General features: G+C 44.4%; 2 protein-coding genes across 2 annotated transcripts; one reads left to right on the top strand and one right to left on the bottom strand.

Annotated features, from left to right (window-relative positions):
• LOC8083774 (ABC transporter G family member 36) lies at positions 614–7873 on the top strand. The gene is made up of 22 exons (XM_021457298.1): positions 614–1130; positions 1215–1335; positions 1435–1523; positions 1809–1893; positions 2096–2255; positions 2382–2458; positions 2576–2629; positions 2727–2817; positions 2907–3208; positions 3290–3571; positions 3663–3979; positions 4104–4264; positions 4351–4617; positions 4712–4962; positions 5046–5378; positions 5460–5750; positions 5892–5975; positions 6062–6195; positions 6368–6595; positions 6683–6854; positions 6973–7227; positions 7315–7873. The coding sequence occupies exons 1-22, from the start codon at positions 787–789 to the stop codon at positions 7570–7572; spliced, it is 4356 nt and encodes a 1451-aa protein (XP_021312973.1). The 5' UTR covers positions 614–786; the 3' UTR covers positions 7573–7873.
• Positions 9406–12042, bottom strand: LOC8054361 (ATP synthase subunit epsilon, mitochondrial). The gene is made up of 2 exons (XM_002455887.2): positions 11756–12042; positions 9406–9731 (listed from the first exon to the last, which is right to left on the bottom strand). Exons 1-2 carry the CDS (start codon positions 11940–11942, stop codon positions 9709–9711), a joined length of 210 nt encoding a protein of 69 aa, XP_002455932.1. The 5' UTR covers positions 11943–12042; the 3' UTR covers positions 9406–9708.

Genomic DNA, 12450 nt, shown 5'->3' with positions numbered 1-12450 from the left:
GTCCTGAATGGACGCGTGTTTGAAGTTTTTGTCAACGTAGCGACTAGCGAGAGAGAAGATGAGCTAGGAAAAAATCCATTGGCCTTCTAGAAAGTCACGGGGCGGCACGGCAGTCCGTTAGGTTTCTAAAATTTTTCAAGATTCCCTATCACATCGAATCTTACGGCACATGCATGAAGCATTAAATATAGACGAAAATAAAAACTAATTCTACAGTTTACCTGTAAATCGCGAGACGAATCTTTTGATCCTAGTTAGTCTATGATTGGATAATATTTGCCACAAACAAACGAAAGTGCTACAGTAGCGAAATCCAAAATTTTTCTCAATCTAAACAAGGCCTTAATTGATGATCCCCTCTCCCATTCCCACGCGAAAACAGGTCACCTTCTAGAAGCAACAAGCGGCCCAGCCCCGTCCATCAATGCTGCCCCAGGCCCAGCCAGGGGGCCGAGGTTTCTTGGTAGCAAACTCGCAACTGGCAGGCGACCTCTTGAACCTCTGACCGTCGTCTGTCACGACTCACGAGCCACGCCCGGCAGGCGACCCCGTCTCGTCCCGTCCCAACGCGTCACCCCTACAAAAACCCCCACCCTCCGCCTCAACTCTCTCCCATCGTTAAGCGGGTGGCAGCTCGGCGTTGTGGTGCGGGGTGCGGATTGTGGTAACCCGGTGGCAGCAGCTCGGCGTTGTGTTGTGGTGCGGGTTGCGGATTGGTAGGGGGAGCACTAGCAGGAGGCGGCGGCGGCAGCAAGGGGGGGGAGGAGTTGGAGGGATAGCGACGAGATGGACGCGGCGGGGGACATTCAGAAGGTGGCGAGTATGCGGCGCGGGGGCAGCGGCTCCGTGTGGCGGCGCGGCGACGACGTGTTCTCGCGGTCGTCCAGGGAGGAGGACGACGAGGAGGCGCTCCGCTGGGCCGCGCTGGAGAAGCTGCCCACCTACGACCGCGTCCGACGCGCCATCGTCCCGCTCGACGGCGACGAGGCGGCCGGCGGGAAGGGGCTCGTGGACGTCGACGTGCTCAGCCTCGGTCCGCGCGAGAGGCGGGCGCTGCTGGAGCGCCTCGTCCGCGTCGCCGACGAGGACAACGAGCGATTCCTGCTCAAGCTCAAGGACCGCATCGACAGGTGAGGTGACCCCTCGCCCGCTCCGCGACGAGCCGCGCGCGGTTGCACTCGGATTCGGTGTTTGACGATTTCCGGTCGCTGCAGGGTTGGGATCGACATGCCCACGATCGAGGTGCGGTTCCAGAACCTTGAGGCGGAGGCGGAGGTGCGCGTCGGCAGCAGCGGCCTGCCCACCGTCCTCAACTCCGTCGTCAACACGGTCGAGGTACGTAAGCCAACCAGTGCACCCGTTAGTTCCTGCCTATCCGATTGCGAAAGACGATCAATTTTGAACTTTGGTCGGTGCGCCTCTTGTTCGACGCAGGAAGCGGCGAACGCGCTGCACATACTGCCCAGTAGGAAGCGGATCATGCCCATTCTCCACGACGTCAGCGGAATCATCAAGCCTCGCAGGTAGTTGAATAAAACAATGGCTCTTTTATTGGGTTTTTTTTTTTGTCCTCAAGAAAGTCAAACTATTTTCCATCTACAGAGTCGATGAGCTGTGTTTTGTTTTTTAACTAGAAGATAGAGTAATTCAATATCCCTGTTGGTTTCGCTTGCGTTGGTGACTGGATTAGTAATCGTCTCCTCACAAAAAATAAGAAAAAAGAGAGTAGTCTAGTAGTCTGGGACTATAAGTCTTCGATCTCTTCGCTTCTTCCACCAGTCAACCTCACGTTCTTTATGTTTATGCAGGTTGACACTTCTGTTAGGTCCGCCTGGATCAGGCAAGACCAGTTTGTTGCTCGCCTTGGCTGGAAGGCTTGACAAAGACCTCAAGGTAGTACAAAATGCATCCTCATACTTCTTTGCAATAATTACGCCTCGCAAAAACAAGACAAAATGTATCCTTATACTTCTACAAAACTCGGCATTCAAGAAACATGGCATCAATCATTGGCAACTCCTGTATGCTTTGTACTAACTAGTAACTACCCTAATGAAATGTACAGTGCCTAATGTTATAGTGAAACACCGTGCAGTTTTCAGGCAAAGTGACCTACAATGGTCACGAGATGACGGAGTTTGTTCCAGAGAGGACAGCCGCATACATCAGCCAGCATGACCTCCACATAGGAGAGATGACTGTGAGAGAGACACTTGCATTCTCTGCACGCTGCCAGGGTGTTGGCTCCGGTTTTGGTACAGATCCGAGCAATGAGTCATGCGATACATGCATATGCATTTGTTCTGCTTGCCTACCATGTAGGATTTACACTATTCATTGATATGCTTATCGAGTCTTCCTTCTTTCCTTTATGTTGTTAGACATGCTGACTGAGCTGTCAAGGCGAGAGAAGGCGGCCAATATCAAGCCTGATGCTGATATTGATGCATTCATGAAGGCACGCAATCCTAACTAAATCCAGTAGATTTTTTTCTATATCGTAGATTATGTTTCCATGAATAATTGGCGAATCATAATCAAAACTGAGTATGGTTTTCCTGCTTAATTTAATTAGGCGTATGCAATGGGTGGGCAAGATGCCAATGTGGTCACTGACTATATTCTGAAGGTATACATTGCAACTTTTAGCCTCAAGCCCTCAAATGAGCAATTTTAGATTGACTCACTCAAATACGTCTTAACTATGTACACTCCAATTGCTGCAGATATTAGGACTAGAGATATGTGCGGACACAATGGTAGGGGATGAGATGCTCAGGGGCATATCTGGTGGACAACGGAAGCGTGTTACAACTGGTAAAACTGTCTTTCATAACCATATAGGCCAACAACATTGGTTTTGCTGAAGTTCTTTCTGAATTATATCATTTGGGTGTTCCCTGCAGGTGAGATGCTGGTTGGGCCAGCCAGGGCGCTTTTCATGGACGAGATCTCAACTGGGCTTGATAGCTCTACTACATTCCAAATTGTGAATTCACTCAGGCAGTCCATTCACATCCTTGGTGGCACAGCTGTTATCTCCCTACTGCAGCCGGCACCAGAGACTTATAACTTGTTTGATGACATCATACTCCTCTCAGATGGTCAGGTGGTCTACCAGGGCCCCCGAGAAGAAGTGCCTGAGTTTTTCGAGTCAGTAGGTTTCAGATGCCCTGAGAGAAAGGGTGTCGCTGACTTCCTGCAAGAAGTATGTACTGTGCCACCATATTTCAGTATACATAAGTGCATAAAGTTGTTGTTATCTTATCTCTTTTGAAATGCTGGGCAGGTGACTTCGAAAAAAGATCAGAAACAGTATTGGGTGCGACCTGATGAGCCCTACAGGTTTGTATCTGTGAAGGAATTTGCGACTGCATTTAAGTCATTCCACACAGGGAGAGCTATAGCAAATGAGCTTGCGGTTCCGTTTGACAAGAGCAAAAGCCACCCAGCCGCACTAACCACCACAAGGTATGGTGTGAGTGGCAAGGAGCTGCTCAAAGCAAACATAGACCGGGAGATCCTTCTCATGAAGAGGAACTCTTTTGTCTACACATTCAGAACCTTCCAGGTGACTCACAAGACCAAACAGTATGATCAATTTGCATGTAGAGAAAAAATAACTGAAACATGACTGACTCTTTGGTGCTCTGGCATTACAGCTGATTCTGAATTCGATCATTACAATGACTCTCTTCTTCCGTACGAAGATGAAGCATGACACGGTGAATGACGGGGGTCTCTACATGGGTGCAGTCTTCTTTGGTGTGGTTCTGATCATGTTCAATGGCATGTCTGAGTTGTCGCTTACTGTCTTCAAGCTGCCTGTATTCTTCAAGCAGAGGGATCTCCTTTTCTTTCCTGCATGGTCCTACACTCTACCCTCATGGATCGTCAAGGTACCCATCACATTTATCGAGGTTGGCGGCTATGTATTCTTGACATATTATGTCATTGGGTTCGACCCAAATGTCAGCAGGTGAGATTTTCCAATTATTTAAACGTTTATCCTTAGACGTTCTTATTTCTCTGGTAATGTGCTATCAATGTTTCCTTCAAAAAAAGTGTGCTATGAATGTTCTAACAGTAATAGTTGCCCCCAGATTCTTCAAGCAATATCTGCTTCTGTTAGCAGTCAATCAGATGGCAGCGGCACTCTTCCGGTTTATTAGTGGGGCATCGAGGAACATGATTGTTGCTAATGTCTCTGCATCGTTCATGTTGCTGGTTGTCATGGTGTTGGGAGGATTTATTCTACAAAAAGGTTAGAACTCATCTTTCACTCCCTTTGTAATTCTTTGCAATGTAGCCTCTTCTTAAATCAATGCCTCTCCGTATTTCATCTTGCAGATAAAATTAGGAAATGGTGGATCTGGGGCTACTGGATCTCCCCAATGATGTATGCACAAAATGCCATTTCAGTGAATGAGATGTTGGGTCACAGCTGGGACAAAATATTGAATAGCACTGCCTCCAACGAGACCCTAGGTGTGCAAAGCCTCAAGTCTCGTGCAGTATTCACAGAAGCAAAGTGGTACTGGATTGGCTTTGGTGCTATGGTTGGGTTCACCATACTCTTCAACGCTCTCTTCACTCTTGCCCTTACATACCTTAAGCGTGAGTAACTCCCAAACTGATTTTCTCATTGTTCTCTGATTTCAAAGTATTCAAACCTGTGAAGTGCGAATGATTCCATCTTGTTAATTTCTAGCATATGGCAACTCCCGGCCATCTGTATCCGAAGAGCAGCTGCAGGAGAAGCATGCCAACATAAAAGGGGAGGTTCTGGATGCTAATCACTTGGTATCAGCATTCAGTCATCGATCCACAGATGTCAACACTGAAACTGATTTAGCAATCATGGAAGATGATTCTGCCTCGAGTAAAAAGGGAATGATCCTCCCATTTGACCCGCTCTCGCTCACCTTTGACAACATCAAATACTCTGTTGACATGCCACAGGTGAAATATATAAAGTTGATCTCTTACACAACAAATACGATTTCATCACTTTTCTGTAACCCTGGTCATGAAATTAAATTCAGGAAATGAAAGCACAAGGTGTACAAGAAGATCGTTTGGAGCTCCTCAAAGGTGTCAGTGGGTCTTTTAGGCCTGGTGTGCTGACCGCACTGATGGGCGTCAGCGGTGCAGGAAAAACTACTTTGATGGATGTGTTAGCTGGAAGAAAGACAGGAGGGTACATTGAAGGAGACATCCGCATTTCAGGATACCCAAAGAAACAAGAGACCTTTGCACGTGTATCAGGTTACTGTGAACAAAATGATATCCACTCGCCGCAGGTGACAGTCTATGAGTCCCTGCTTTTCTCAGCATGGCTCCGGCTTCCCAAGGACGTCGATTCAAACAAAAGAAAGGTTAGTTCCACCAAAATAGTTGCAATTTCCACCCATAGAAAGATACACTTGGTAGATAGTTACTCACCATTATATGTGCAGATCTTCATTGAGGAGGTGATGGAGCTTGTGGAGCTCAAACCACTGAGAAATGCTTTGGTTGGACTTCCTGGAGTGAATGGTCTGTCAACTGAGCAGAGGAAAAGGCTTACCATTGCTGTGGAACTTGTTGCAAATCCGTCAATCATCTTTATGGATGAGCCAACCTCAGGGCTTGATGCCCGAGCAGCTGCAATTGTGATGCGGACGGTGAGGAACACTGTTGATACTGGTAGAACTGTGGTCTGCACGATACATCAGCCTAGCATTGACATATTTGAAGCATTTGATGAGGTGAGTGAGATTTGACATAGGATTACTTCCAACTACCCTCTACTTTCTAGTCAGCGTTTGGTCAAACTTGTTTTGTTGTGGCTGGTTCCTTGAACTATGCTGGAACTTGCAGTGTCTAAAACGTTTGATTGATGCATGCAGCTTTTCCTTATGAAGCGTGGTGGAGAAGAGATCTATGCTGGTCCACTTGGACATCATTCTTCAGAGCTAATCAACTATTTCGAGGTAAATGATATTACAGGAATCTGACTATCCAAACACGAAATTTCTTCGAAATTACTGAGAAGATCATGTGGTTTCATATTATCCAGGCGATTCAAGGGGTCAGTAAAATTAAAGATGGTTACAATCCAGCAACATGGATGCTGGAAGTGACCACAACTTCTCAGGAACAGATTCTAGGTCTTGATTTCAGTGATATGTACAAGAAATCTGAACTCTACCAGTAAGTAAATTACAAACCCTACTAGCCACTTACTCCATCTTTGAGAATAACCATATACAGGGTACTTCCGCTTGGTACATACTAATGCACTTTGCACTTTTCAGTATTAACCAACCTTCCTTCTCCAGGGAATTTCTGCAGTAGATGATGTGTTGCTTGTTACATTTTGCAGGAGGAACAAGGCGTTGATAAAGGAATTAAGCCAACCAGCGCCAGGTTCAAGTGACCTGCATTTCCCTAGCAAGTACGCACAGTCTTCCATTACACAATGTGTGGCTTGCCTGTGGAAACAGAACATGTCATACTGGAGGAACCCTCCTTACAATACTGTTAGGTTCTTTTTCACTACCATCATTGCTCTCCTCCTTGGCACCATCTTTTGGGACCTAGGCGGCAAAGTGTAAGTCATGCTGAATTGTACCATTGCTTGTGGCAAACAAGTGGCTTGACCTTTAGTTTTCTATTCACGTTTTGCTTCTTAATCCAGGTCTACACAACAAGATTTGATGAATGCCATGGGATCAATGTACTCTGCAGTGCTGTTCATCGGGATCATGAATTGTACCTCAGTTCAGCCAGTGGTGGCTGTGGAGCGGACAGTCTTTTACCGTGAAAGAGCTGCTGGCATGTACTCAGCTTTCCCATATGCGTTTGGCCAGGTGAATGTTCCTCCTGGAAATCAATTTCACACGCGGATTTTTCTGCTGTTTGTTGCCTGCAGGTTGGTCCATGTTCCAAAGAGCAGGGCACTGTTCTGATCAATTTGTCTCCTTGTAGGTTGTCATTGAGCTCCCATACGCACTGGTTCAGGATATTCTATACGGTGTCATTGTGTACTCCATGATCGGGTTCGAGTGGACGGCTGCCAAGTTCTTCTGGTACCTTTTCTTTGGGTACTTCACGCTGCTCTACTTCACATTCTACGGCATGATGACTGTCGGGCTGACACCTAACTACCACATCGCCTCGATCGTCTCCTCGGCATTCTACGCCCTTTGGAACCTCTTCTCCGGGTTCATCATCCCCCGACCGGTAAGACCTTATCGCCCCCTGCAACTTTTATCTACCGTTTCCAAAGCAGCAAAACTCATTCCCGTTCTTGCCTCCCGCTACCTTCAGAAAACACCGATCTGGTGGAGGTGGTACTGCTGGATATGCCCCGTGGCGTGGACGTTGTACGGGCTGGTGGTGTCACAGTTCGGTGACATCATGACTCCGATGGATGACAACAGGCCCGTGAAGGTGTTTGTCGAGGACTACTTCGACTTCAAGCACAGCTGGCTGGGTTGGGTGGCCGCCGTGGTCGTGGCATTCACGGTGCTTTTTGCGACCCTGTTTGCCTTTGCCATCATGAAGCTTAACTTCCAGAAGAGATAATGACGATAGGAGCTAGGAAAATCACCTCCTGGACAAGGAATTTTGCATTCGTTGGGTCGTGCAAGTAGATTTGACTGTCATATTGGGAGAGTACGCCATATCTATGGATTCGTTGATTAGTTAAAGTTATAAGCTATTGTGCTGCTTTTTTTTTGAGAGGATATTGCGCTCCTTTTCTGGGGGTGATGGCATAGTATTTTGTAAAGAATATTTCGCACATCTAGTAAATTTTATAAGCTTGTTGCCTCTTGCAAAGGATCAGTTGGAGAAGACAAGGAAATACCTCGTGCGTTGCTGTTTACTTATAAGTATATACGTACTATTTTGATACGTATATGTAAGTACTAGAAGACTGCAAGTACATGTGAAAGAATCATAAAAAACCTGGTCTTCCTACTTCCTTTGATGTTTCTTTGGTTGATTGCGCCCACCAGGCAACGAGGACAAGCAAGGAAACATGCAAGAGAAATCAATCACTCTGACCTTCTACTCTTCTAATAGCCCTCGGCGTCTCTGCGTTGACCTTCTAGACATGCTGTTTGCTCTCGGGGGGACGAAAACCATTCTCCTGCCACACACGTACGGACATAAAGAAGAGAATTTCTGTAATCATGCGTCCATGCAACCACGAAATCAAGCCTTTTAGTTTAAGTCATTGTAACCGTGCTTTTTTTTGCTAAAAGGAATAATTTTATAACGTAAATAGCCAATTATTGCAAAACTTTCAGCACAATTGCTGATTATCGAATAAAGGGAAAAAAACACAGCTTAAGTTCATTAGATAGCGCATCCAGCTTAGGAACTATGCATGCAAGTACTATGTTTAAAGTGCCTATGCTGCTGCTCAAATATGCATGCAATCATGTATACTTAGGGCTTCTCCAACGCACCACCGTGTACTATTGCCTCAACTTCCACGTTTGCTCCTCAGGTCCAAATCATCATGAGTAGTGGTTCCGCAGTGCCCCAGAGCTTCCTGCAAAGGAGTCCATTGCTTCATCTAACAAAAGAACCAAACATCCTCTGTGGCGCGGCTAAAGAATGGAGCTGCCTCCACTGGTCCCGGTCTTGTTTAGTTCCTAAAAAATTTTGCAAAATTTTTCATGTTCCTCGTCACATCAAATCTTTAGACGCATGCATGAAGTATTAAATATAGACAAAAATAAAAACTAATTGCACAGTTTAGTCGAAATTGACGAGACGAATCTTCTGAGTCTAGTTAGTCCATAATTGGATAATATTTATCAAATACAAACGAAAATGGTACTATTTCTATTTTGCAAAAAATTTTGGAACTAAACAAGGCCTAAGAGAGAAAGCTGAATACTTATAGCAGAGAAGATAAAGCTGTCCCACTTACATCACACTTTGCCTCGGTTGTGAGTTTTGATAGCTCTATATTTTTTTATCTACATGTACCATTGCTTTTAGGTGAGGCCAACAAAACTTGTAGCATGCGAAGTTTAAGCCCTTAAAGTGCCTACATATGCTTTTAGCTAAGCTGCTGCCCAGCTCTTGCATTTGCTTCACGACCTGGCCTGGAAGCGCCACCATGCAACTCAGTCAAGCTCTATAGGTGTTCAAAATCGAATGCTTGGGATCGGTGTCTAGATCTTCCAGTTCACAAAACAAGCTTATTCTTTGTGTTTGAGGCAGCTCCATGCGTCCAAAATCAGACAGATCCCATGACCAGGCAAGATTTCCAATCTACGAAGGCACAGAGCATTAGGGACGAGAGAGCTGACTTGTCACTTGAGGAAGATGAAGGTGGGTATGGATGCTTGATCGAACGGTGGAAAAAATCGGGTACAAGGGCCTTCAAAAACACTCGAGTACATTCACTGATCCTTTATTTTTAAAGACCCAGCATAATCTGTCGGACACCACAATAAATTTAGTCGGTACCAAATTGCACAAAACTGAAGCATTCCATGCTGTTCACATGATTGATTTGGGTAGGGCAAGTGCAATTAGCAACGAAAATAACACGTCATTGCAAAAAGACAATTGTCGCGAAAGTATTTATTCTTCACCATTGACTATAAAATCAAGCCAGCTAAATAGCAACTTCCAGAAACTTGCAACAACACTTCAAATCATCTGTAGCAAGGACTATGTCACCATGGCGCCAGATCTTTATTCATCTTCTGTGCGGACAGCTGCAGAAAGAACCAAATTAGCATTGAAGAAATATACAAAAGCTACACATGCACACTGAACACAATTCAGGTTCTACTGTATGATATGATAGGAAAAAAATTATCCGTGCCAATGAAACAAAACTCAATCCAGTTCAACATAGTATTGAAACAAACAGAAAAAAACAACCGAACAATTGAATATAAGCAACATATGATGCTAGTTCATGCCTTTGGTTCGCAGGAATGAACCATAGGAATAGTGTAGGGAATTTTCCTTTGTTTTGGAGGGAAAATGTAGAACTTTGCATCCACTCAAACCTCTTGGTAAAATTCTATGGAGCCTACCCAACGATCATTTCTTCAACATTTCTATGTTTTCTATTCCTGCAGAATTCCTATGTTTTCCTATTCCTTTGTTTTTGCATTCCTGTGTTCCAAATAGGGCCTTACTTCGATAAAATAGATCATAGACACAGACGCATTATATGCAACCCATTAACAGAGATACGACAACTGCCAATTGTTTACTTTGATATGCAAACGGTAATTGCTCTAGCTTATATAAAACTAAGGTATCATGCGCTAAATAGTACTGCAATCTGTCAGCTGCTTTACTGAAGTGTTCATTATACAAATGCAAAAAGTTGTATGCATCCCTCTACTACTATTGTTCAAGTTCTACATCACAGGGATTCACATAAGCATTAAGCACTGAAACAGTGAGGACAAGCATTCTCCAATCATTATGCAACTGGTTATCACTACTAGAAACATAAGAAGAAAAATTCATGGAATTGCCTTAAACACAAATCATTGAATTTCATGGAACTACCTTAAACACAAAGCATCAAATTTCATAGAATAATTGATTGTCTATTATACAAGGATGCATTTTTCCTCATATTGTGCATGGTTTTCTTTTGCAAACATTTGTGTGGGGCGAGCACGCATGCTTGTATGTATGAGGCTATGAGCAATGACAGGTTTAACTGATTAAATCGTTGTTACTTTTTAGTTTGTTACGTTACAAAACAGAAACAGAATAGCAACATGGTCAGGGAAGGAACATGATCACACAAATCAGGACACGCGATCAATCGCCATCCTTCAGCAGGATTTCTGGCACAATTAAACAATATATACATATTACATGTGCAATGATTTCCTCTAAGTTATCATCAGTAGGTTATTTGCTGTAGGAACACGTTTTCTTCAAGGAAGCGTATCCCCATTCTAAGCATAACAGTAATGCTACTGAAACATGTCATGGCAGTTTTAGTAAGTTCTAACATCACACTTCATCCTTAATTCCTTATGACGACACACTCTGTGTTCCATCTTCAAATCCAGATTTCAAAATTGAATGTGGGAAAGTCTCATTATACTTCATATTCTCTAAAGTTGAGATCCGACAATGCACATATATATGATTCATCATGGGCTGCATTCAGATTTGACATATAATCCACGTTTAGGTGCTACATTGTTAAGCGCTACCATCGTCAACTTACTATCCATTAGGGATTTCTAGGTGGCTGGGTTTTACAGAATGCTGGCATTTGTTACAATGTTTTCACCTTGGATCATGCAATTCAAAGTTTCAGACATAACAAACATACACAAACAATTAGAAGATTTGATAAACGATTTACCCAGTTTACCACTTCCACAAAACCTCAAAATGTGATTGAGTACTGACCGTTGACTGCGGTGGCATCCTATGCACCAATTAATTATTTACCTTCTACCCATCACATTTTGACAAACACCATCAACCACCACACCAGATCAGATTTACACCATTAGCAACTACGATTGGTCGTTAAACGCAAACGCCACCAGCACACGAACCAAAATGGGGACCACATCAGTGAACCACTAGATCAACCTAGACCTATATCCATGCTCAGCTTTATTAAGAACTAAATCACAAACCCTAGAATCCCATCGTACCACATAACATCGAGGCAGATCGCGTCGGATCTAAAATCAAGGACGGCGGACATGAACGCATCGGGTGAAGGAGGGGACAGATCACTCACTGGGCTTCTCTTGCTTGCCGTCCGCCCACTTGGAGATGGAGAAATGGACCTTCTCGCGGGACGCGGCCTCGGACTTGAAGGGCTCCTTGAGGCAGTTCCGGACCAGCGCAGCGCAGATGTTGGAGTATCCTATGTAGGTCATCCCCGCTGCCCGCCAGAAGGGCACGGCCGCCGTGGTCGCCGACATATCGTCGCTTCCTCTTCGCTTCCCTTGCGCCGCCGCCGGTGGGTGGATGGAGAATGGGAAAAGGGAAGATGCGACCGAGTCACTCACAGCGTGGTGTGGCCGGGCACTGGATTTGTAGGATAAAAGCCAAGGGCCCAATAAGGATACCAGATGCGGCCCATCAAGCTGGAGTAGAAGGTCTTCCATGTTTCCCTTTCGTTTCTTTCCATTTCGTCATTTTTTAAAACTGTGATAACTAATTTATTTATTTTTTGACTAGGTTTACCATGTTTTATGAAAATATTCAAACTATTATATTAAAATATATTTAAATATAATTCAATGCATGTTGTAAGTACTCTACTGAAACGCCTTCTTCATGTCCCCTCAATATTTTTTGAAACTTATTTCACCAATTTGAATTCTTATGTCAACATCTAATGTGTGAATTGTTGGTAAAATCATAGTGCAAAAATGTTGGTCTGTAAAGTATCCAGAAACAATTAAACAAGGAAACTGCTAAGGCCCG

Source organism: Sorghum bicolor, chromosome 3 (genome assembly GCF_000003195.3).
Source record: "Sorghum bicolor cultivar BTx623 chromosome 3, Sorghum_bicolor_NCBIv3, whole genome shotgun sequence".
Lineage (NCBI taxonomy): Eukaryota > Viridiplantae > Streptophyta > Magnoliopsida > Poales > Poaceae > Sorghum > Sorghum bicolor.
The sequence above is the reverse complement of the archived record's forward strand: the minus strand, read 5'-3'. Positions and strand labels throughout refer to the sequence as shown.

Excerpts from the sequence above, each read along its gene's own strand:
- LOC8083774 (XM_021457298.1), top strand. The coding sequence starts at position 787 with ATGGACGCGGCGGGGGACATTCAGAAGGTGGCGAGTATGCGGCGCGGG. Across the intron at positions 5,751-5,891 it reads TATTTGAAGCATTTGATGAG|CTTTTCCTTATGAAGCGTGG; the intron begins GTGAGTGAGATT and ends TGATGCATGCAG. Across the intron at positions 6,855-6,972 it reads TCCCATATGCGTTTGGCCAG|GTTGTCATTGAGCTCCCATA; the intron begins GTGAATGTTCCT and ends GTCTCCTTGTAG.
- LOC8054361 (XM_002455887.2), bottom strand. The coding sequence starts at position 11,942 with ATGTCGGCGACCACGGCGGCCGTGCCCTTCTGGCGGGCAGCGGGGATG. Across the intron at positions 9,732-11,755 it reads CGGCAAGCAAGAGAAGCCCA|CTGTCCGCACAGAAGATGAA; the intron begins GTGAGTGATCTG and ends TTCTTTCTGCAG.